The sequence below is a fragment of the Pristis pectinata genome, chromosome 5 (assembly GCF_009764475.1).
Source record: "Pristis pectinata isolate sPriPec2 chromosome 5, sPriPec2.1.pri, whole genome shotgun sequence".
Lineage (NCBI taxonomy): Eukaryota > Metazoa > Chordata > Chondrichthyes > Rhinopristiformes > Pristidae > Pristis > Pristis pectinata.
The window spans coordinates 72816929-72843041 of NC_067409.1; the positions used below are offsets into that span (position 1 = coordinate 72816929).

The 26113-nt window shown below is 39.5% G+C and overlaps 1 protein-coding gene across 5 annotated transcripts in view; it reads right to left on the bottom strand.

The window, feature by feature from the left end:
- Nucleotides 1–26113, bottom strand: part of prpf4bb (pre-mRNA processing factor 4Bb) — a 70639-nt gene that overhangs the window by 27621 nt on the left and 16905 nt on the right. For all 5 annotated transcript variants that reach the window (XR_007956399.1, XR_007956400.1, XR_007956401.1 and 2 more), the window contains exons 2-8: nucleotides 20715–21935; nucleotides 14422–14592; nucleotides 10890–11051; nucleotides 8926–9007; nucleotides 7525–7735; nucleotides 4513–4586; nucleotides 2859–2949 (exon numbers count right to left, since the gene is read on the bottom strand). Coding sequence is in view for 1 of the 5 variants with exons in the window: in XM_052016663.1 (XP_051872623.1) it covers nucleotides 2859–2949; nucleotides 4513–4586; nucleotides 7525–7735; nucleotides 8926–9007; nucleotides 10890–11051; nucleotides 14422–14592; nucleotides 20715–21935 (2012 nt within the window). In the remaining 4 variants the exon portion in view is untranslated. The remainder of the gene's footprint in view (nucleotides 1–2858; nucleotides 2950–4512; nucleotides 4587–7524; nucleotides 7736–8925; nucleotides 9008–10889; nucleotides 11052–14421; nucleotides 14593–20714; nucleotides 21936–26113) is intronic.

Consider the following 26113-nt stretch of genomic DNA (forward strand, 5'->3'; position numbering starts at 1 on the left):
GGGGTCCACAGTGAGTTGATAAATTGGATCCAAACTGGCCTGGTCATACAACACAGAGGGTAGTGGGAGGGGTGATTTCCTAATTAGAGGTCTGTGACCAGTGGTGTTCCGCAAAGGTCAGTGCTGGAACCTCTGTTGTTTGTGATCTGGATGAAAATGTAAATGGTTCTGATTAGTAAGTTTGCAGATGATACAAAAATTGGTGGAATTGTGGATAGGGAGGAAGGTTGTCAAAGGATGCAGCAGGATATAGATCAGTTGGAAATTTGGGTGGAGAAATGGCAGATGGAATTTAATCCTGACAGGTGTGAAGTGATACATTGTGGGAGGTCAAATGCAAGAGGAAAGAATATAGTAAATGACAGGACCCTTAGGAGCACTGATGTACAGAGGGCTCTTGGAGTACAGTTCATAGCTCCATGAAAGCGGCAGCACAAGTGGATATGGTGATAAAGAAGGCATTCAGCATGCTTGCCTTCACTGGTCAGGGATTTGAGTACAAGAGTTGGCAAATCACGTAGCAGCTGTATGAAACTTTGGTTTGGCCATATTGAGTATTGTGGAACTGGTCACATTACAGGAAGGATGGGTGACTTTGGAGAGGGTGCAGAAGAGGTTCAAGAGGATATTGCCTGGATTGGAGAATATAGATAAAGAGAGATTGGACAAACTTGGATTGTTTTCTCCGGAGTGTCGGGGGCTGAGAGGCGACCTGACAGAAGTTTATAAATTTCTGAGGCATAGATAGGGTAGGTAGTCAGAGTCTTTTCCCCATGGTGGAAATGTCAAAAACTAGAGGGCAGACATTTAAGGTGGAAGGGAGAAAGTTTAAAAGAGATTTGTGAGGCAAAGTTTTTTTTGATTTACACAGAGTGGTAGGTGCCTGGAATGTGCTGCCAGGTGAGGTGGTAGAAGCAGCTACGACAGCAGAGAGGCATTTAGACAGACACACGAACAGGCAGGGAATAGAGACTTACAGACCACGTGCAGGTAGATGGGATTAGTTTAGATTGGCATCATGGTCGGTGCAGACGTGGCGTGCCGAAGGGTCTGTTCCTGTCCTATGTTCACAATTAAATTGGACGTGACACCGGAGGAACAGAGGAGATCAGAAATCGATGAAGAGAAGAAATGCATTGTGATTGGAATAAATATAAAAATAGTCAAGGATAATTTAATTCGAATAAACTCAGATTAGCATCTAATTATTAAAACGAACAGGAAAATAATGGACATGCATTTATCTTCCATGAAATTAGAAATATCAGAACACTAAAAAGGAGCAAACATAAAATCCATAGTCAAAAAAATGGGAATGGGCAAAGTAACTAAACCCTGCAGGTTTAATGTTGGAAGTAGGAAAATTACAATATAGTGCAAGGAACTGATTCAGTGCATCATTTTCATAGTAAAAATCTATTAAGGATAGTAGGAAGAGGGAAAGAACATGGCTTTAAGATAAACAGGTGATACTGAATTAACCCAGGGTTCTTTGAAGGTTACCCTAGATGACAGGACTTCTTAATTAACATCACATACATGGAACAGGTCTGCACGTGAAATTCATTTAAGTAACTTAAGGCAATTGAGCCAGAGGCAACTCATGGAATTGACTGACAGCTGTAGGCCAGCAAGGTCAGGACCCAAATACCATTGCTGAATTGACAGGAAGCAACATGTAGTTTTCTCCAATAATCAGTGCAAATGGCCCCCAGCTCCTCACTAGAATGACAGTGGATGGTTTAATTTAATCAGCATATCTCAATAAAAGAACACCGCATATGGCTGCAATGGTTAATTCCACAAACTTGCATTCCTAATGAGGTAGCCATGATCAAAAGCAGGCTAGAGTGTTAAACACTGACTACTAAGCATGGCAATCTGTTTGGAACATTAAATAAACGCTGTTGGCTGAATAAGGATAGTGAACAGAGAGATCCGTATTCCCACATACAGAAGTTATTAAAACAGATACTATTCCGAGTGAAGAAGGTAAAAGACAATGTTTGAAGAACCCCAATAATCAAGTAAAATTTACAGAAAGAACATAAGAAATAAGAGAAAGTACAACACAAGACCTTTCATGCCTGCCCTTGCATTCAATGATCATGGCTACTGGTCTTGGCATTTGCAAACCCAATCCTCAACCCTCAATTCACCTCTAGTCCAAAATCTCCTTTGCCCTCAAATACACTGTCCTTTGGAGCGGAAAACTCTGACGATTCACAACCCTCTTAGAAAAGAAACTCCTGAACTCATTCTTCAAGTGGCCCACAGCATTCCCAAGATTGGCTCTACCCTGTCAGATCCCATCACACTCTAATTCCTCAATAAGATCACCTCTTACTCTTCTAAATTCAAGAATATAACTCCCTCTGGGCAGAACCACACATAACTCCCTCTGGGCACAACACCCTCATGCCAGAAATCAAGCTATCAATGTTGCATTGCTTCCCAATATGCCTTTCCTTAAATAAGGAGTCCAAAACCGTGCAATATTTTAGGTGTGGTCTCAGCAGATCCCTGTGCAGTTGAAGCAAAACTTCCTGTAAGTCAATTACATGCCTTTGATTGTGACACAAGGAGACATCATTACAATGTGATATTACAGATGATACTTCATTATGTTGTTTACAAGATAAATACTGGTCGAAGCACAAGAATTCTCTTGCAGTTAAAAAGTATTTGAAGAGCTTGGGGACACTCCTCCAACAGTTGAGCAATTCTTCAGAAGAGCAATGGAGTAATATACTTGATTATGGAGCTTGAAGTAGAGGATACACCTTTTTATCAAACCCTCCCATGCCTCTTAGATATTTAAAGGAAATAAGTTTTTAAAAAAAAATTCAAATACTCACTATAATAGCCTTCTGCATCAGTCCAGTTATCCCTGAGATTGGGATTTTCTTTGAAATCTTTTCCAAATCCAGCAGCTCTCAGATGAGCACTCTGGAAACAAATGTACAGACCATAGTTCTAAATATTATTCATCGTGTCTGCTTACGGACAAACAATATTTGGTCATTCTGCAATACCTTTTCAAAAAAGGAAATTATCTTTGACCAACTGCTTAACTTTTTTTGGGAATTGGAGAGGATAAAGAAAATGCAGTAATTTTTTTCCAAAACTATTATAAAATCCCAAATAAAAGGAACAACAGGTAAAATTAAAAGTTATGGGGCTATTTGGGTCATTGCAACCAGAAAGGCTAGAGGTAAAGATAGAAAGATGTGGCTTGTGGGAGATCCGTTTTAGGACCGCTACAAAATCAGAATGATAGAACAGAGGACTCAGGCATTTAACTGAGCCAGTGCTATGTCACACAGCCTAATCTCACTACCCTGCTAGCATCCTCTTTTCAACAGCAGGTGGTTCATGGGTGGCCTGGACAGTAGGGCGAAGGGCCTGTTTCCGTGCTATATGATACTATGACTGTAAGAAGCTATTTTCTTTTCAGCATTTTTTTGAAAAAACAATAATCAACAGCAGATGGTAGAAACTGTGAAATAAATAACAGAAAATGCTGGGAACGGAGCAGGTAGGCAGCATTTGTGCAAAAACAAAGTTAACATTTCAGGTCAAAGACCCTTTGTCAGGTAAAGGGATGCAATCTAAAATGTTATCTATTTCTCTTTGCAAATACTATCTGTCCTACTGAGTGTTTCAAGCATTTTCTTTTTATATTAAAAACATCTGTGCTAGGGAATTTTAACCAGCTGCCAATGTGCAAAACCTTCTGTAATTTGTGATTAAATATATACCCAATTGCAGTCAATCCACCAGTAGTTTTCCTGGTATATATAATAAAGAAGGCTTAAAGCAGAGGAAAAAAAATTATTTGAGACTTGAAGCTGTCAATATTGTTCTGTTTCTTTAGCTGTGGGTGAATATAAAAAGATTTTGCAAGATCTATTGACATATAATCAAATGAATCCCCTTTTGCTATTGTTCAATGGAGTTTTGTTAATTACAAATTAATATTGCCACCCAACAGTTTAATTATTCTTCTGTTATGAAGCAACCATGTTGAACCTTGATGTTATTTACAATTGAACCCACGATCTACAGGCTATACCACCAACTTCAAGAGCAGTAAACATCTTGTCTAAATAGGATTTATAATATGTGCGTCAAAAGTCATAGAGTCAGAGTTGTACAGGACAGAAACAGGCCCTTCAGCTAACTACATCCATGTCGACCTTTTTGCCCATCTACCCACATTAGGACAGAACCTATTTAAGTGTCTGTCTAAATACCCTTAATGCAGCAAATACATCTGATCCCACCACCTTCGCTGGCAGGGTGTTCCAGATATCAATCACTGTAAAAAGTCTGTTGAACAAAATAGTTAATATATATTTGAAGCAATAGGTAGGAATTGATAAACAAATTAAACTAAACACAAAACCGCATTGCTATTTACCATACACATTTTAAGTAAAAACAAGGCAGAGTGAAATCATCCTGAATTGCCTTTAACATGGGACCTTTATAATAGTAGGACATACATACATCAAAATAGGCAGCAAACATGTCATCAGATTCTGTAAACATATCTGGAACAGTTGGCTTCTTCAAAGCAGCTCCTATATGAAAGAATTAACTCATTTCAGTCATCACTGTCCAGAACTTTAAATATAACAAACATTTCAGAAAGGTACAATTCATCACTAAACACAGGAAAAACAGGATTCCACACATTTACAATTAAACCTTCTCCCCACCCACTGATTCTTCCAGCTCCCCACGCCACCACATACATTTTGGAAGTACACATCAAGGAGAATAAAACAAGACACATACTTTCCTGGAAATGCTAAGCTAGTCAGGTAGCATCTGTGGAAAGGGAAACAGTTAACACTTCATGTCAAAGATCCTTTATCAGTAAGTACTTTGTTTTCCTTTCCACAGATGCTGCCTGACCTGCTGAGTGTTTCCAGTGTTTATTTTTATTTCAGATTTTCAGTATCTACAGTTTTTTGATTTTCATTTATTATCCTGTTTGCTGGACAACAAAAACAGTGTTATGTTGCAGACTGCAACTTCCAAATGATTTAAAAAAATGGATACATTTACACTATCACTGGTTTAAAACAATGTCTTTAAACAAAAAAAAAGTTGTCATAATTTTTACTGAAACTTCATTATTGTGCTCTCTTGAATAGTGATTACAGTGTTTAATTCCTAAAGTGCTAAATCAATTCAACTTAATTTCATTTTATGTTAATTTAGTTCAAGCAGTCTGTTTGATGTAAAGTGCAACTTGGACAGGGAGGGAAGACTATCAAAGGCTACATGGTTAGATTCACCCTAAATAACTGCTTTGCTTATGCTTCATGAAAATATCCAACACACAGCTCACCAAGCCACCCAAGAGGATGAACAATGTGGCAGAGGGCAATAGCCTGGACAATCATCTTGGCCCTTCAACAACATCCGTGACTGATGAATCAATGTTGCAGTTTGACTGCTGGTACCTGGTTAACACTTGGTAAACTAGACACTTTGGTGAATCATGTGGACAAACCTGAATGCTAGGTTTTAGAAGAAGTCACATATAGGTGTGCATCTTATTATTAAAGCCTCTTTATTTCCCACTTTATTTCTCAAATTAAACATTACTATTCATTGAATGGCAAACCTCCTGTAGGTAGGATAGGCCGAGAGTAGAGTTTCGTAAAACCATAATCTTTTCAGTGATGGCTTCCTCTTAAGCAGTCCCTTCAATTCAAGGATAACTTGTTTCCACACAGTGCAGGATGCCAATGTGCAATTTCTTTTAATGTGCGTTGGCCATTACAAACCAGCTACATGGTTTTGATCCAATGGCAAGGAAATACAAGATAGTTGGAAACCATGGGCTTAACGTACACATGGACACGGACATGTACGTGCTTATACCCTAACCAGATGTGCACTATCCAATCACGCAAGCAGACACAAATATGTCCTCTTCCCCCACCCCACTGCTCTAATCCCCTGCTTCCCTTAATCTTGTTTGCCCACCAGTCCCCACTATCTCACTACTGGCCCTCTCCTGCTGCCATTTGGTCTCTCCAGGGCTCCTCCCTAATCACCAGGGCAACCAGACTACTTTAACCCAAGGACCAGTGGCAGTGTGAAAGCTGCATTATCCCTAGATACTAGGTCAGAAAGGCCTGTGTTCCTACTGTGCACTTATCCACTGGTTCCTCTCTCAGACTTTATTTGGTGCACACCATCATGAAATCAAATGCAAGTCTCCAGTTCCAGATACTGCAGTCTACATTCCCTGTACAACTGCAGTACAATGTGCATATTAAGACACCTGTATTTAAGAGAACGTTGAAAGGACTGGAAAATATTTAACTGCAAGGGAAGACTGGATAAACCAGGATTTACTGTGGAACAGAAGTAGTTGAGGGGATACTTAAGTGAGGTGTATAAAACTATGAGGGACCCATGTAGAGTAAAGAAGTAGATCCCATTCCCTTTAACGGAGGGTCGATAACGTGAAGCCATTGTTTTAAAGTAACCAGTGGAAGGATTAGACTAGAGGAAGATCTGTTTCACCCAGAACTGGTCAAGGTCTGGAACTACCTGCCTGAAAGAGTGGTGTCTTCCCACAATACAGGGATGTTAACTTGAAGATCTCTAAGATGAGGTCATTGGACCCAATGTTGGAAAGTGGGATTAAGCCAGGTAGTTTTTTTCTCCCCACCAAACGAGGCACAGTGGGCTCCTTCTGTGCCATAAATTTATTTTGATTCTGCAAGATCTTTGCATTCCCTGGGAGATATCTCAGAGATAAGGAGGGATACCATGGAGAGACCTGAACATGAAGATGGGATTTTAAGTTCACCAGACTAAGAGCCAGAGCAAGTCAGAAAGCATGGGGATGATGGATAAATAGGACTCCGAGTTGGGAAAAGGCTTTGGATTGTGTTAAATGGAAGGCTACCAGGAGACCACTGGGATAGTCATCTTAAAGTGACAAGGGCATGGATGAGGGATAGGCAAAATAATATTAACAGATTCATAATGACCAAAAATGTTTATTTGGTACCATCTTTGATTCTAAGTCTGTACATAGTTATTGACCTCAGCTAGGGTTAGGTAATAGAAAAGAGGACTAGAACTTTTGTCTCAATACTCCTAGACTGGGGAGCAGAAAATTAGCTAAGGTTCCACTCTTGACAGCTCACTATCAACCTTTGTTTAAAGTGGTATACAAATTTAAATTCGAGGGGATTTGGGCTTGCAGATACCTCACACTTTAACATTCCCTCACTGTCTCAGCTCATACTTAATGTAATGTACACTTGGTCCCCTTGGAATCAGTGCAAATAGCCAGCATATTTTAGTAATGAAGACAGAGTTAGTTGGAAAAATATAATTCAACTAATAACTATTTAATTTTTGAGAGATAAAGTAAGCAACATAAATTTCAACTTGAAAATGGAGCTGGAAGATCAAACTAAAAGAGGAAACATTCAAATGCCCAAAAGTAATTAGCACTACAATAATTCAATTGCTGAATCACACCTTCTTTTTGCTCAAGTGCCATAAGGTTTCGTTTGGCATTGACAGAAGCCTCAAAAGTGTCAATGTTCTCCCTTTCGTACTCCTTGACATCAGCTGCAGCTCGCTCGAGAATATCATCAGGAGAGGGAGAACGGCTCCGTGTACTACTCTGAGGACTATTTGGTTCAGACAATCCAGACATGTTGCTGTCTTCATTTGGGTTTCTATATTTCTGCAATGCAGATGAAGAATTATTTTCAGATCAATGCACTAATTTTTTTATATAAATGTTATATTCATCCTTAATTCCTGTTCAAGATTAATCACAATCACTTCATTGCTAATGTGTAATGTAAAATTGCCCAGTCTCATCTATATACAAAACATGATTCAACTTACACATTTTACTGCTATACAAGAGAATCAAACTCCACATAAACTTAACATTCCAATAACTTAAAATTGCGAGCAAACTGAAGAGTTTTAAACTGAAGTAACAAATCAATAAGAAAGCAAACTAAGTATTCAGGCTCTTATACATTTTTACAAAGGAATGCAAAATCTGACAGGTAATTTAGGACCCTTTATTTCATGACTAGTATCCAGAGGGCTACACTATTGATCTGGAGACATGAGTACATAAAAGTTGAGCATATCATGTGGAATTCCAATCCATGTACTGCAAGAAGGATATTATAACATCGAGAAGGTGCAGGAAAATTTTTCAAGGATGTCAACCGTTTTGAGAAGATGGAACGAACCAAGAATGAGCAGGCTGGTGCTCTCAGCATAATGGATAATTGGGGACCTGATGCAGCTCTAACATGTTGAAAGGGTTTATGTGCAGATATTGTTTCCAGTGGTCTCCACAGCTACCAAAAGAGATTAATTTACACCAAAACCTATTGGAAGGCCCAAGGAACTCATGCTCGCTTTGTGTAGTTGAAGCAGACATAAACCCGCTAGATTGAATGGCCTGCTCCTGTGCTTGTAGTAACTTTGAAAAAAATGGTATTCAATGGAAAATTTTAGTAATTGCTTCCCCACATACCAATCTGTAGTTCATCCACACCTATAAAGCAAAAGAACAAGATGGAACATGCTGGCATTGAATAGCACCCCACTTTCTTGTGCCCTATGTTTAGAATTGCAGAGTAATTCAATGAATAAAATATCCCAAGGAAAGAGAGCAAAATCCACTGCATGTTGATTTTTCAGGAACTTATTTGAAGGGATTCAGAGGGGTGGACAGTGTGATTGCAAACTGGTGTAACTTGTACACCTGAAGATGCTATATTACTAAAACATGGGTGTTGTTTTAAATGGCTTGCTTTTATGAACTTCATGTACCATTTCTAGCCAAAACTCAGGTAACTGAAGTATTTTCTATTTTAAGTATGAATTTAAAGCCCGAAACCATACCTGAACAATTGCCTGTCTCTCTTTGCGCCTTTGTTCAATAACAGCTTCTTCATCTTCCTCTTCTACATCAAAATCCTCCAGACTAGAGTCAAAAATGTACAAAAATTTAATCAGACATCATAAAATGACTTGGGCTTAAAACTGGGTAAACACATTCTTCATAAATCCATTATTCAATTTATTGGTGATCACCTTTATGACCACTTCTCTAAAACTGGAAATATTTTCTCTGTGTACCATAACAATCCCATTTCACAATATTTCAAAGACACCCGGAGGCATTTTGCCTGAACTGCCCTTACAGGCAGTAAGTTACAGACTTATTATTCTCCGACTGAAAATAAATCTTCCCTAAATTCTTCTCTAATTCTTCAGCTAATTAACTTGGGATCTATAACTCCTAGATATTGACCTCGCTACTGGGCGATATATGTCCTGCTTGTTTACCGTGTCTATGCCTCTCAATTTTAAACATCTTTACTAAATCTTCTCTCGGTCTTTGTTCCAGAGAAAACCCAAACCCAACCAACCTTTCATCATAGTTAAAATTCTCCAGCTCTGGCAACAACCTCATAAATCTCCTTTGTATTCTCTCAAGTCCCATCATGTCCATCCTCTAATGTGGTGACCAGAGCTGTCTGTACATTGTATTTTAGCTGAAATCTCACAGCTGCATCAGAGAACACTCCTCAGTATTTTCTTTTCTAAAGAGCTCCTGATTTTTGAACCTTTCCTGATAAATATAACTTCTCAGTTCTGGTATAACTAACTAATTTTCCAGTGTTTCTCCATTCTCTTCAGAACATGAAGTTTTAAGGAACAACTTGAGGTTTAACTCCTAGTTCTACAAAGTTCAATGTCACATTTTAATTCTATCCATTTACTTGTGTGTTAATGATCTTTTTAAACCTGTGCTTCAACTTTTACTGGTTTGAGTATCAGTAACCACTCAAATGTTCCAAGGATGATGCAGCCTCCAAAGTCTTTCTATTGAAATGTATCACCTCATGCTTGCCTATATTGAAATACATTTGCCAATAAGTTTCCCATTCTTCAAGTTAATTAAGGCAATTTGTTGCAGTCTTCCTTGGAATTGCTGCATCGATTAAAAGTCATTCACAAATTTTGGAACTGTGCTTTTGATTCAGAACCCACAGAGTTTATGCAAATAGTTTATGAACTACAATGTCCCAATCACTGATCCTCATGCAACACCACCCTCCCACCTTCTGAAAAACTCAACAGCTACCCATTACCCTAGTCCATGTTCTATAGGCAGCTTGTAATTTATTCTGCTACTTGTCACTGACTTCAACATAGTCAACTTTAATCATAGTAGCTTTCCTGAAATCTTTTAAAAATCCAATTACATTACTCCTATCTATCTTTCATCCTTCAAAGAATTTGAAAGGATGCTCAAACATGACCCTTTTGATGTCTGCGTCGACTACACTTCATCATATAAACTAAAGAAAGCCATTCATAAAACCAGGCATACATTGCAAGAATAAAAAAGGATGAAATAGTAGACTATAAACAGAAAGAAAATTATCTACAGTGTTAGTTCCCACTGCTTTTAAAAATGCATCATTGCTAATACTAATTTAACAACCCAACAATTCTCACATTTTGCTCTTGCTTGACATGCATATTTGCTTCTTTTATTTAAAATTGGAGACAATATGGTTTACTATTGACCCCCTCTTCAAGTGATGAAATTAGGAGAAATCAAATCGAAAAAATTCATGGCAATACATTTAGTATTCCATAAGTATAAGCTTTGCATACAACTGGTGGTGACCTTTCCTAATGCACCTTTCAGCAATGACCATTGCTCTTAAGGAGCTCCCTGCTGACACGTCTGGTATTTCAACTTACTAATAGATTAAAATAATTCCGTTCTTTTCTTAAATACATGCAGTCCTTTATCTTATCACAGAATACTTTAAAACAAAGTTTCTTACTTTTCATCAGAAGATTCCTGTTCAACTTTCATGCCTTCAGAAAGGCTTCCTTTAAATTTATCTTCTTTGTCTCTACTTCCGCTTCTACGTCTACGCCGACCTCGTGACCTGGATCGCCTTCTACGAGATCTGCTTCTCCGATTCCAGTCTCTATCCAAAGACCTGGGAGAGAAGAGTGGATAAAAAACAAAGGTGTGAGCCAACTTTATCTCTGTGAGCCACTAAAAGAATGAATGAAGTATGGTGTTAACTTTCTCTCTGAGACACCAAATGAATTTAAGACCAATGTTAAGGCAGGCTTTCACTCAATGTGCCAAATGAAGAATGCTGTGTATTAAGTTCTGTGTGAGTCACTAAAAGAACAAAGATCTGTATGATTTAAACTCTTATGAGCCACTAAACATGTAGTATGAAATCTTCAGAGGCCATACATAGTAACAATCAGATCAAGAAAAACTCCATGCTAAACACTTTCTAAATAAACAAATGCAGCATTTCAAAAGATTTTCCGATAGAAATTAAAGTCTCAAGATAAGCAGTACATAGGCTATTAACTTTGTTAGCTTTCTGATCTTTTTGGCCATTATTAATTTACACTTTGTACCACTAAATGAAAATCAGATACTGGAAACACTCAAATCAGGCAGCGTCTATGGAAAGAGCGTTGACGTTTCAGGTCGACGAAATGTGTACCTGCCCTTCATTCCTGTGGAAAGACTTGATCTTGCCACCAATAGTTTTGTTTCTTGAACCTTCTCCTGATATGGTGAACTGGAAAGTATGCTACAATGGTGAAAAGGAGGTGCTGCATCAGTGACAGATTGGATCATACAAGTGAAGAATGCCTTCCATGAAACAGTGCATTAATGGAGGGTAACACGGAGATGAATTAGTGACAATGCTGCTGTGTTCCCTGCCCTCCCTGCTGTTGTGCTGGGAATGTAGTTGAGGGCTCGGACCTCTGCTGGCACTCCAAAAGCAATGAAAGGATTAAAAGAATCTCATCACCACGTGGGTCGGTGTGGAGTAAGCCACCAATGAAAAAGATATCTGGAAGATCTGGTGTTGAGCTGGCCCGGGCTGCATAGCACTGAGATGTGGGACCCAGGGCTATGCCATGGTTGGCAGTAAGTGGGGATCATTGCTGGGAGACCACCCAGATCTGACAGTCTTCCTCATCATCTCCTCTTGGATGGGATGGAAGCTGCTGTCTCCCCTCCCCATTTCTTTGTTTGGCTCTCCCCAGCCTGAAGATTTCTCCCCCTTTTGTTTTAAAAAGTACAGGGGCTTGCTTGCTTTGTGGAGTGCACCAGGGATTGCTTCTTCGAGCAGTATGTTACAGAACCTATGGAGGAACAGGCTATTTTATACTGGTCATGTGTACCAAGAGATCCTGTGGTTAAAAGATCCCTTAGGAGGAAGTGAACATAATATAATAGAATTCCAGATGCATTTTGAGGATGAACACCACAGGACTAAAACTAGTGTCTTCAACTGAAATAAGGGCATGAATTTAATGGTATGAAGGTGGAGTTGTCGTGGGTGGAGTGGGAAAGTAAGCTAAGAGACAGGTCAGTAGATGAACAGTGGCAGATATTCAAACTGCTGGTCCATAATACTCAGCAAGAATTTATCCCAATTGAAAAGAGGGATTCCATGAGAAAGAGGCACAATCTGTGGTTAACAAAGGATGTCAAGGATAATATTAAATTGAAATTCAAAATATATAAAGTGGCATGGACTGGTGGTAGGGCTGAGGACTGGGAAGCTTTTAGGATCCAGCAGTGAAAGTCTATAAAGGTCTTAAGAGAGAAAATTGATTTCAAGAGAAACTTGCATGTAAAATCAAAGTGAACAGTAAGAGAATATATGGTTATATAAACAGGGAGAAGGCAGCAGCTAGGTGTGGGACCTCTAGAGAACAAGGCTGGTGAATTAATAACATGAAACAAGGAAGTGGCAGATATGTTGAATCGATTTTTTGCATCCGTTTTCACCATGGAGGAAACTACAAATATTAAGATAAAAGATGGGCTAATTTGAGGTAACAGGGAAAAACTTGCAACAATCTTAAGTGCAAGGGATAAAGTATTAGAGAAACTCATGGAGCTATAGGTAGATAAATCACCAGGTCCCTTTGGCCTGCACCCAAGGACTGATGCAGGGTTTTGATCCAAAACGTTGGCAATTCCTTTCCTCCTACAGATGCTGCTTGACCTGCTGAGTTCTTCCAGCAGACTATTTGTTGTTCCACAAACAAGGAGACATCGTTACAAGGGGCCAGTCATTTAAAATGAGTGTAGAAATTTCTTGTGTCAGAGGATAGTGACCTCTGAAATTCACTGCCCTAAAGGCCAGATCATTAGATGTATTTAGGGTAGAGATAGATAAATATTTGAAAGGTCAAGGAACTGAAGGGCTATGTGGAACTGGCACAGAAGAAATGAGACCAACACATCAGCCATGATCATATTGAGTACAGGGCAGACTTGAGGGGCCAGGTGGCCTACTCCTGCCCCTATGTTCTTGTATGTTTGAACTACAGGACCAAGTGCATTATAATAAATTGATACCCTGCATGGTAGCAGTAGGCAAGGTACTGGTAGTTTTAAGTACACATAGAAGATATGATCAGGATCCACTGGCTGATTAACCAAGCTTGTGAGCTGTGTTCAATCCAAGGGTCCAAGACTGAATGTACCCCAGATATTGCAGTTGAGATGTAAATATCTCCCCTTGAAGCCTCACATGTAAAGATAGCAATAAGCTTTGTAAAAGAGGCGATCTCAGATTCACTTTCTGAACTATCCAAGATTGATGCTGTCAAATAGGAGACAGCTAAAATACTATAAGCTATCAGTGTGACAGGAGCTGCCAAGGATTTCCACACCCTCACCTTCTGGAATATATTTAGCTTTAGATTGGGACATGAAAGGAAGAAATCCTTTTGCTCACTGAGAAGGAATTTGTTCTTTCATTAGCCTTGCAAGTCTGGATATCACCCAGCAATAGCAACTAGTAAGCTTCCTGGTTGCACCGAGGGGAACATATGGATGTTGTGCATATGACTTTCCAGGAAGCACTTACTACACAGAAAGTGGTGGTCAAATTAAGGAGCAGGCCATTAAGGAGACAAAGTAAAATTAATAATGAAATCAAGGATAAAAAAAATATTGTTAAGGAATTAAAGAACAAAAGTAGTTGTGGTTTATGAAGGAGGATTGTGAAAATGTTTATCCACACCAAAATGACAAATGCAAAATAGAAAGTTATAACAGACTTCAAACAATTTAATATTCAGTTTTTCTGGTCAATGTTTTATTCTGCTTATCCCTCAAACAATTTCCTGATGAAGCATGTCACATTTTTTTTTACAAAATGAAAAAAAAATCAACCTCAAAGTAACCAAGTCAAAACCAATCAAATCAAAATTCTTGTTTTATTGAATATGCTCTCCCAAATTAAACTTTTCCTTAATTGCAATTTAATCTAAAACAGTTAATTATTTTCAGACAAGATGCAAAATATTTACCTCCTCCTAGATCGGCTTCTCCTCCTTGGAGAACGACTTCGCCTGAGGAGTGAACGTGATCGCCTTCGAATGGGGGACCTGCTGGCCCTTCGCCTTGCTGGAGACCGTCGAGATGTGCTGACGTCTCTGGATCGTTCTAGCCTGTTCATTGGATCATCTCGAGACCGTGTTCTAAAGTTCACAAACATACAATGCTTCAGTAACATATTTTGAATAAAAGCATTCAAACAATTTCAACAGTTAATCATGACATATACTTCCAAAATCAGTATTCCAGAAAACCATGGCAGAATTTATGCTAGCTTAACCAGGAGAGAATTGTACGAGGTCCAAGATGATTTGCAGAAATGGCCAGTTCTTATGCAGGCAGAAAGAGCGAGTTAATTAAAGTCGAGGAATTCAATTTGGAGTCCTGCAGGCTGCATCAGATGAGGTTACTTTCCTTCAAGTTTGCTTTGTGCCTCGGTATAACAGTGCAGGAGGCTACAGACAGATAGATTAGAGTGGGAGTGGGGGAGGATTAAAGTGGCTTTAAGGAAGCATGATTTGATTCAAACTGCCACATTAGCACAATTCGCCACCTCTTATCAGAGATATTCCTTTTGTTCAACCCATTCTTACCCCACCTTCACTGCTACTAAAAACTAACTTGTTTTCTCCATTTACCAGTTCTGATGAAGGGTTTTGGACCTGAAACACTAACCATTTTGCTTTCAAGAGATGTTGACTGACCAGCTGACTGTTGTGCGGGCAGATTAGTTAGATTGGCATGGTCGGCAAAGACACCGTGGGCTGAAGGGCTTGTTCCTGTGCTGTACTGTTCTGTTTCCAGCATCTGTAGCTTTCTTTATTTTTAACTTCAATAATGTTACTGTGCTGTTTGGCCCTAAAACAGAATCATTTGCAGAGAATCCAGAAAAAGGTTTGAAAAGAAAAAATACTCCAGGTGCCACTGCTGAAGGCTCATGATTAAAAGGACCAAGTACATTATAATGAAAACTCCCCAACATCAGAATACTCCTCCTCCTTCGTGGTTTAAATGTGTTTCCCTTGTTTTCTTGTTCATGAAATGAGGCGGTGGCTGGATCATAATACAGAATCAATCAATACAAATCAAAGGACATACATGCTGCTTGTCAGATTACATCTGGAGTACAGAGCCCAGTTTTGTTTCCTCTCTTTAGTGGCAAAGAGGCTTTGGAGAAGGTTTGGCAGAGAGCGACAAGAATGGTTCCCAGCTTAATCTTAGGTGCCCATAATTTTTTTTTAAGGCCATAGTCTATTTAATTTAGAGCAATAGGAATTCCTTGGTGATCTGATAAGATTTGTGAAATAATTAATGGCATGCCTATTAATAATTTATTTTAGTTCAACAGACAGGGAGAACAAGGGAAACAAATTTAAACCACAAAACAGTATTCTGATATTAGGGTGTTTCATTCCAGAGATCAGCAAGGCTTAGAATGGGTGCTCAGCTGGACCAGTTAGCACATCATATTGAACTCAGTTTGTTTATGCATAATAATTGTGATCTATTTATACTGGTGTACTACAGGCAGTCCTCAGGTTACAACAGGGGGTTTTGCTCCTGAGAACTGTTCATAACTCAAACTCTTCACAAGTCAGAAATGAACTAAAACAGTGTGTGGGAATGGATCAGAGAGACAGCAGTGACTGGAGAGCGAACAGGCTCGGGAAGAGCTTCATTGACTCAGTGATTCTGATTGGTATTCTCAGCTCTGCTTAGCTCAACTCAACCCAGCCCTCGATTGTTGTGGGTCAGGGGTGGTTTTGAGAAGGCATGTGGAAATGCCTCATTCCCACTCAGCAGAAGATGCCTGCAGCCCCACAGTAGCCAGCAAATCCATCCCCATCTATCCCACTGGTGTCTCAAATGCTCGCTCATATCTATGGGATGTTCATAAATCAGGCATTCATAATCTGAGGAGGACCAGTAATTGTGCGGGTCGTGTGGGAGGTTGCTGGCAGTGTGAAAGTAAAGAGCTCAAGAGCTTTCATGATAGTCCAGGAATTGTGGTGTGGGACAAACCTAGTGGATTGGGCTTTCCTCCTACCATGCAATTTTTTGTGTTTCTGGTGCTGCTTCCTTTGCTAACTGTAATCACCAATTTTACAACCATATATTAACTGAGAATTTTAACAACAAATTGCAACACTGCCCATCAAAACACCTCTGATGATTTTAGGGAACACATTTTGTAGACCAAAACCGTCTCAAGTAATTAACTTCATGTGTTTCATCTCAGCTGGTAGAGCTGCTACCTCACAGCTCTAGCAACCCAGGTTCAATTCTAACCTCTAATACTGTGTGGAGTTTACATGTCCTCCATCTGAGAGCATGGGTTTCCTCTGGATACTCTGATTTCATCCGAAATCTTATGAAAGTGTGGGTTGATTGGTTGATTGATCACTGCAAATAGCCTGTAGAATGTAGGTGGTGGTAGAATCTATTGGAAGGATTGTGGGGAAAATAAAATGGAATTAGTGTATAATGGAATAAAATGGGTGCTGGATGGTTCCAACTTGGTGTGCTGAAGGTACTGTATGATAAAGTCAACAGTATGCATAACAAACTGCTGGAGGAACTCTGCGGGGTAAGGGTATCATTGGTGTTTAGGGCTGAGATTCTGCATCAGGACTGGTAAGCTATGAATGTCAAATGTTCCAATTTTAGGTAACCCTTACTCGTGTTATCTCTCTCTCCTTCCAATCTGCTTCTGGTCCTCTCAGTTTTGTCCCCAATCCCATGCCGCGCTCACCGCCCCCCCCCCCCCCCCCCCCCCACCCAATTGCCCATTTGTGTTCTCCTCCTGGTTCTATCCACCTACCACCCACATATTTCACCAAGCAGATCCCCTCTCCCATCTGGTTCCATCTGCCCTTCATCTCTGCTGTAATGGTTTCCATTATCGTCTTCCTTATCAGATTCCAATACTGGTAGCCTTTGTGCTCCCGCTTATCATCCTCAGCAGCTGTCTCCACCTTCACCCTCCCCTCCCAGCAGTTTTTTTGCTTTAGATTTCAGCATCAGCAGTCTCTTGCACCTCCAGTATGCATGACAAACACTGGCTAGTCTTTAAAATAGAGCTACGCTTCAGAAAGCAGCCTAACAGCATTAGTTTGTTCTAATAATACAAGAACACAAAAAAATAGGAACAGGAGTACACCATTTGGCTGTTCAAGTTTCCCTACCGTTCAATATGATCAAATCTGCCCCAGGCCTCATTTCCTCTTCTGTGCCAGTTCTTCATAGCCCCTAATTTCCTGATCTTTCAGGAAAATGTATTTACCTTCTCTTTAAATACCCCAAATGATCTAGTTACACAAGCAGGGTAAAGAATTCCAGAGATTCCAGACAAAGAATTCCTAAGCACCTCAATTTTAAATGAGTACCTGCTATTCTCCTAACAATGGTCCATTGTTTGAGACACTCCCACTCAAAAACATCTTGACATCTACCTTATTATGCCTCTTCAGGGATCTTATGTTTCAATAAGGTCACCCATCATCCTTCAAAACTCTAAAAGAAAACGTTTTATTTCTTAGCTGCTTGTGATGGGGCAAGCTTCTCATTATAGGAATTAGTCCAGTGAATCTCTTTGATCCATCTCAATGCCAATCTATCCTTTCTTAAATAAGGGGACCAAAACAGTGCACAGTTGTCCAGGTGTGGCCTCACCTGTATCTTGTAACAACTATAACAATATTTCCCTATTTCTAAACTCCAACCCACTCAAAATAGTCCAACATGCATTTGTCTTCCTAACCATTTTCTAAACCTGCCAGCACTCTGCAACCCATGCACAAGATCACCTGGATCCCTCCATGCTTTGCTCATCTGCTATCTTTCTTCATTTAAATAACAGTCTGTTTTCAGATTCCTCTTATTTAAGTGCATGATCTTAAATTTTTTTTTAACACGAAACTCCATTTGCCAAGTTTTTGCCCACTCACTCAACCCACCTATATCCTGTTGCAGAGTCCAAATATCCTCATTGCAACATGCCCCCCCGCCATTTATTTTTGTCTCATCAGCAAATTTGCATACCTTATATTCTGCTCCACTCCTGAATCATTAATATAAATAGTAAATAAATGAGGAGCAAGCACTCCACCAGCTACATCCTTCCAGCCTGAAAAAGATCAATTTATTTCAACTCTCTGCTTTCTATGTGATAACCAATCTTCACTCCACATTAACACTCTTCCCTACTGCCATGGGCTCTTATTTTGTGCATCAACCTTTTATATGGCACCTTGTGAAAAGTATTCTGGAAATCCACACACACATCTACATTTCTAGATTTCTAGAAGACAGGATTAAAGTATACCCTTCCATTGACTTTGCTTGTTACATCCTCAAAGAACCCTTGCAAATTTGGCAAACATAATTTAGCTTTCATAAAATCATGTTGACTTGGTTTGATTACATTCAGCTTCTTAAATGGCGAGCTATTTCTTCCTTAATTACAGATTAAGGCAGTGTGGTAGCGTAGCGGTTAGCACGACGCTATTACAGCGCCAGCAATCGGGGTTTGATTCCTGTCGCTGTCTGTAAGGAGTTTGTACGTTCTCCCGTGTCTGCGTGGGTTTCCACCGGGTGCTCCGGTTTCCTCCCACATTCTAGAGACGTACAGGTAGGTTAAATTGGGGTTTAAAAATGGGCAGCGCGGACTCGTTGGGCCAGAAGGGCCGTTACCAGGCTGTAAATAAATTATAAAATTATAGATGCCAGCATCTCGCCAATAACGGCCGTTAAGCTAAAAGGCCTACAGTCACCCACTTTTTGTCTTCCTCCATTCTTGAACAACGGAGCCATATTTGTGGTTTCCAATCTATTGCAATTTTTCCCAAAATTCAGTGGTTTTGAAAAACTTCAACCCTTCGGTCCACTATCTGTGCAATGACTTCCTTTAAAACTTTTGGGTGCAGGCCATCAGTAAGCTGGCGACTTATCTGCTTTTGGTCCCATTTGTTTTCCCCCATATCTTGTTGCTTGTGATGGCAATTATTGTAAAATATAAAGTCATAGAGAATGATACAGCACGGAAACAGGCCATTCAGCCTAACACATCCATACCAGCCAGTGAGCACCCATCCTATCTTGGTCCATAGTTTTAATGCCTAAGCGATTCAAGTGCTCATTCGACATTTCTTAAATGCTGTCAGTGACTCTCTCAGCACATTCCAGGTACTCACCATTCTGGGTGAGTAAGGCACCCTCAGATCCCCTCAAAATCTCTTGGCCCCTTACCCTTAATCTATGTCCTCTAGTTTTATTCATCCAATAAGAGTAAAAGATTCCTGCAGTCTTCCCTATCTATAGCCCTCATAATTTTATATATCTCAGTCATGTCCTCTCGTAACCACCTCTGCTCCAGGGAAAAGATCTAGTGCTCCTGGGGACTGGGGACTGGGGGGGGGGGGCAGATTGTTGTCCCTGGGAAGAAGACCATTGTCCTAGAGAAGGAGGGAGGCGTTCTTCCATACTATTTTGAAACTAGCTCATCAGATACCTTTGGGATATTTGCAGTGCCCTCCATTATGAAGACTGATGTAAAATATTGATATAATATTTGCCATTTCCTTCTTTCTCATTATTAATTCCCCCACCTCACCCTCTAGAAGTCTCACATTTATCTTGGATACTGTCTTTTTATATATGCATAGAAATCTTTGTTGTTTGTTTTGATATTAATTGCCAGTTTTCTCTCATAATCAAATTTTTCTCTCTAACTTTTTAGTATCTCGCTACTGGTTCTTGTAAGTTTCCCAGTTCTCTTCTTAAAGAACACATTTCTAGAAAGTTGTCCTGTTAGATGTGTGTTAGGAACTCCTAAGGTGCTAATGATATCTCTCATTCTGAATATGCTGTCACATCTATACCTATAACCATGCCTCCTTCATTTGTGCTCAATAAACAAGCACTTAGCATCAATTGGAGGGTCAAAAGCACTAATGTTTGAATGCACTGGGCAAACTGGTTAAGGTTCAATTATTACTACCAAGTGGACTCATGCTGGCTGACCTGGATACAAGTGACTTCAAAATGTATCTGCAATATCAAAAAGTTTGACCACTATCATTTGATGAAATAATCCACCATTGTCTCATTTATTAAATGATGAGGTAATAAAAAAAAATGGCTAGAGCCAATATATTGTGGTGAAAAAAAGGACAAATTAAAAGGTTTGGCAGCTAAAATCATGATAAATTCTAGCACAAACATTAGTGTACTGCAAAATAAGTGTTATATAGGGAGGTCTCATTACCTTGGAGATAAAGCTCTTGCTCGTTCATTTTCTCTCCTCCTTCGTTCTACAGATCTGCTTTTAGCTCTTCTATGTGGGGACATATTCCGTGAGGGAGACTGACTTGGTTTAGGTGGGCGATCATTAATTATTGGTGATCGACTGTGCTTAGATGACTTTTCTCGATGTTTTGGGGTTAGGCTTCTCCTTTTAGGAGAAAGTGCAGGTCTCCTCAAAGGAGATCGATTCTCCTTTCCAGAAGGAGCATCTCTAGTGGGTGACTTTGCAGATTTTTTATCTTTTTCCATTTCAGATTTTCTCGATCTTTTCTCACGTTCTTTGGATTTGGATCTCTGACTTCTATCTCCCGACTTACTTGTTTTCATCACAGGAGACTTAGATTTTTTATTTCGCTCCCTTGTTTTGCTTTCAATTATAGTTTTTCGATCCTTTGACTTGAAGCTATCTTCTGTGGGAGTCGATTTTCTTTTCTTTTCTTGGGACCGTCTTTTAGTCAACGTTGGAGACTTGCTTTTCTCTCCAGTCTTACTGCTTTTGATGGGACTCTTTGAACGCTTCCGTTCATGTGATTTACTTCTTGCCTTCTCTTTCTCCTTTCGGTGTTCTGAGCTCACCCTACTTTTCTTTTTCTCAGATTTAGTATGTTTAGTCCTGTCTTTTGACCTGCTTTTACTTTTCCTCTTTGAAGCAGGCTTAGATTCTATGGGTTCCCTTTTCACTTTGTTGTCTCGAACAGGCAATATTTCAGAAACATCACGGCTGGATGTAACTCTTTCACCATTATGAGCTTTTTCATGAATCTCCCCCTCTTCCTCAGAGTCAGACACATAACCCTGCAAAATTAAGCCCATGCCAGATTGAACCTTTCCTTCCATGAGCTCACTGTCCAATTCAGCTTTTATCATTGCCCTCTGTTTCTCCAAGTCCTCCAGAAGAGCATAATCATCAAATTTAGGTCTTTTTATTAAGTGATCATCATCCTTCTCAAAGCCCTCACTCTCTTTCCTTTTATGCTTTTTATGCTTGTGTTTATGTTTGTGTTTCCGCTCCTTGTCATCTTCTGAAGAATGCTTGTGCTTCTTGTGTTTACTCCGATGCTTGTGCTTCTTTTTCTTGTGTTTAATGGATTTGACGGGTGCAGTGTTTGGGTCTCGATTTTCATCAGACACTTCCCCATTCTCTTCATTGCCACTTTTTCCAGATGACTCTGCGGCTTCTTGACTGCAAATAGTGAAGAGAGAGATAGCAATGAGAAAAATATTTGCGAAGGAAGAAAAAATGGAACTCACTTTCAAAGCAATGTACTTTCTGCAATTATATCATAGCATTTTATTGTTTCTTTTTTGCAAGATGAAAAGAAACTGCAGATATTGACAGCCTGAGGATCTTTGTCCTTTAAGTCACCCAATCGGGATTGAGGGGAAAAAAAGGTGAAAATTCAAAATATTCTGCTTACTGCACTTGCAATGCCTGGCCTAGAAATCCAGAAAGATGATCTTATAGATGCCCTGGGATTCTGGAACTTCAATTTGAAAATCTAAGCAATCAGGAATTTACTCAAAAACAATTTAACTAATACCCTTAACCACATTAGTCACCAGCTGAGAATGAACACCCTTTAATACAATCACGTCATGCTTTGCTCAGTGTGCGCATCAAAATGAAGGACAGCTGTTTAGGTCGAGTGAACATAGAGCTGTGATTATGAGAATCACCAGTACCACCTTTAAGAAAAATTACAGAAGTTAATCCAGATTCATTTGCACTAGAAGTCCAATAAAATAGCAACTATCCATAATGGGCAGCTTCCAAAATTCAGTTATATTGAAATTGCATTTAGTTCAACTGGGCAAAGAAGAATTTCTTCAGCAAAAACCAAGATGCTGGAAGAACTCAGCAGGTCAGGCAGCATCTGTGGAAGGAAATCGACAGTCAACAATTTGGGCCAAGAACCTTCACCTGGACTGAAAGATAGAGGGCAGATAACCATTATAAAAGGGTGAAAAGAAGGGGTGGAGCAAGAGCTAGCAAGTGATAGGTGTATCCAAGCAAGGAGTGGTGATAGACAGATGGAGGAGGGGAGAGAGGAAAATGTGACAACAGTTGATAAGTGATAGGTGGGGGTGACAAAGGGCTGAAGATGGAATCTGGTAGGAGAGTAAGATGGAACATGGATTAAGAAAGATAAATTGGGAGGGCAGATGGAAACAGTACAGGAACCAGTGGAAAGGATGTGTGGGTGAAAGGAGTGGGTGGAGGAGGGGAAAGAAACAGGGTGATGGGGGCTGGGGTGAGTGTAGGAAGAACTGGGTGGAACATTTCTATTGGAACATTCCACTGGAACATTGGAACATTCTATTGGAACATTCCATTCCACCCAATGGAACATTCCACTGGGTGGAACAATATTCTATTGTTTCAAATCTGGTGAACACTCCAGTTTAATTAAAAGGTGGAACCTCGAATTACAAAACTAATTTTTGACATGGAGTACATCACATGGGAAATCACCCTATCAGTAATTATACCTATACTACAGTACTAGGCAGTCTGGTGTATAGTTTAAAACTCTTTTAATCTGGCACGTGCAGGACTTTGCTAGTTCCAGACTAGGTTTTTTTTGACTATTGGATGCAATTAATATTTCAACATACTTTCAATTCACTTTTTAAGAAAATGTTATACAGTGACATTTCAAATAACCTGGCAAGTGGTTGGAGAGCATGGCAAAAATTTCCTGATGAGGTTTCCAAATGGTCAGTTAGTGAATTTTTGGAGTTTCACTGTTTATCAGCTGACCTGCTCTCTGGCACTGGACGTGTATAATAGGCAACAACCAAGAATAAATTCAAACTATATCTACATCACTTACCAGAATTTTGCCACTTTCACTCTAGCACCAACTAGATTATCCATCAAATATTCTTTTCAATGGATGTTTATAATGGGAGGTTGACTTGAGGTTGAGCCTTCAACCAAAAATACCAATTTCTCTTCTATATAGAATGTCAAATTTTACACATGAATTAGTGAGAAAGGTATTGCCAATATTTAGTGATGGGGAACAGGTTAAATAAGAATATAAACAGAAGTAGGCCATATGGCCCCTTGAGCCTGGTCTGCCATTCAATATCAATTTAATCCTGTAACTCATCCACATTCTTCCCAATCTCCACATCCTGATTCCCTGAATGACTAGAAATCTCAGTCTCAATTTAGAATATGCTGAGGAACTGAATCCACCGTTCTCCAAGATAAAGGGTTTTAAAGATCTAATTTATTACCTCAGTCATAAATTACTGACTCCCAATCTCAAAGCTATGCCACCTATTTGGAGACTGTTAAAGGCTGGAAATAATGATCAGGGAGGACTCTGGGCACAACACAGCCTAGCATTGGGTAAGACGTTATCGATGCTATAGCATTGTGTCAGTATTCCATCAGCAATCTACATTTTTACTGTAAATCACAACATCATAGCAAGACAAGTTCACCACTACAATAGCTCAATTTCAAGATGCTGACTCAGAGAATATTATTGTGACAAAATTACAAGGAAGATCACCAGCCACTAACCTCTTACCATACAACATTTTAAAATGAAAGACAGACCTTAAAAAACAAATACTCTTATATTTATAACTGCCATGCAACATGCTGCAATTCATCACCAGCTTGCATTTGTATAATGCACTTCATAGTAAAAATGGTCCAAGGTTGTTTTTTTTTTATTAAAACAGGCACAAAATTAGACACAAACACAAATTTAGAGTCATTAGGACAACTGATCTAAAGCTCAGACCAGGTATTCACTTTCCTTTCTACATACTCTCTTTTCAACTTCAAGGGTAAACTGGTTCCCAGATGAAGACCTTGGTGCCACTCAGATTAGTTGGTGGCCCATTCTTTGCAGCCTGATGTTCACATCTGTTTCTTTCATGCCTTCAGTACAGTTTTGTTGCTGCTTCTTTGACCAGCATGATATCTCTCTCTGCACATGAATTGGGAGCATAAAACTTTGAGGAATCAGAAGTAGTGCATCTCCATAATGTCCATTCCGAGAGTGTACATGACTGAGGATCATTGCCTCAGTGCTGATCAGATTTAATGTGGAGGTCATCCCATTTAATTTGGAAGATTTTCTGGTGCTTTGTTAGTGGTATCATTCCATGCAATTTGGGTGATATTAGTAAATTACCAAAGTTACACAGCCATAAATAAGGGTGGGGCTGTACGAATAGACTTTAGTGTCATTCAGTTGGTTTCCCAAAAGTGGACCTAATGCACTAATATCTGTGCTACTATATACATATAATAGTGAATCGTGCAGGGTCACTTGAAAAAGCTGGTAAAAGACCTTGCAGAGAAGACCAAGAATCCAGTCTACAACAAGCCTTCACAAAGAGATCGAGCACAGACTGGAGTTCATTCTTAATGTATGCAAGGATCATACAATCACTAGTGCACAGCAGATGAATGAGTGGATCCTTCAGAAATCTTGACGTCTCAACAGAGACACTGAAGAACCCTTCAGGTATTACATATTCAATGTCAATTCTTTCAGTTGTTGCTCAGGCTATTACTAGGAAGATGGAAAACAGGCAAAAAATTCAAACGTATGCACAAGGAGCAGGAATTGGGCCAGCTTGCACCCACATTTTATAAGCTCATGGCTCATCTGACTGTACCCTCAACACTCCCAATAACCAGCAATACCTTTTTAACCCCTGCTTGACACCAGATTGGATGATAATGGGTTTGGCTCTAGATCATTGTAAAAATTGCTTGCAGTCATGATGTCATATAGAAGCTGAAGGACATTGATGAATTTTGTAAGGCAACCATATGTGGCCACTACCTTCCACAATGTTGCAAGATTTCTCAAGTCGAAAAAATACATCAGATTGATAAAAGCTGTGTTGGTTCTGACATTTTCCTGTATTTGGTAGTCAAGTTAATAAAGTTCATATCAGTTACTTGCAAGATAGACAGGGTGCACAGTAAGATTCCAGCTTTTTTATCCCAGCAATAGGAAATGGTTTGAAAGATATTGGTGAGAATTTTCATATGGTAGATAGCCTTTGATTTTACCCAGCTCTCCTTTTGCAGCTCATTCCATATACCCACAACCCACTGTGTGAAAAACAACTTCTGGCCATTCCTTTGATATACAACAACCCTTTGTGTGGAAAAACTTGCCTCTCAGGTCATCTTTAAATATTACCACTCTTATCTTCAACCTATACCCTCATGTTTTAGACTCCCTTACCCTGGGAAAAAGACTGTGACCATCCATCTTATTTATGCCCCTTATGATTTTATAAATCTCTAAGGTTGTCCTTCAGCCTCCTTCGTTTCAGGGAAAACAGTCCCCGCCTGTCCAATCTCTCCTTATAACT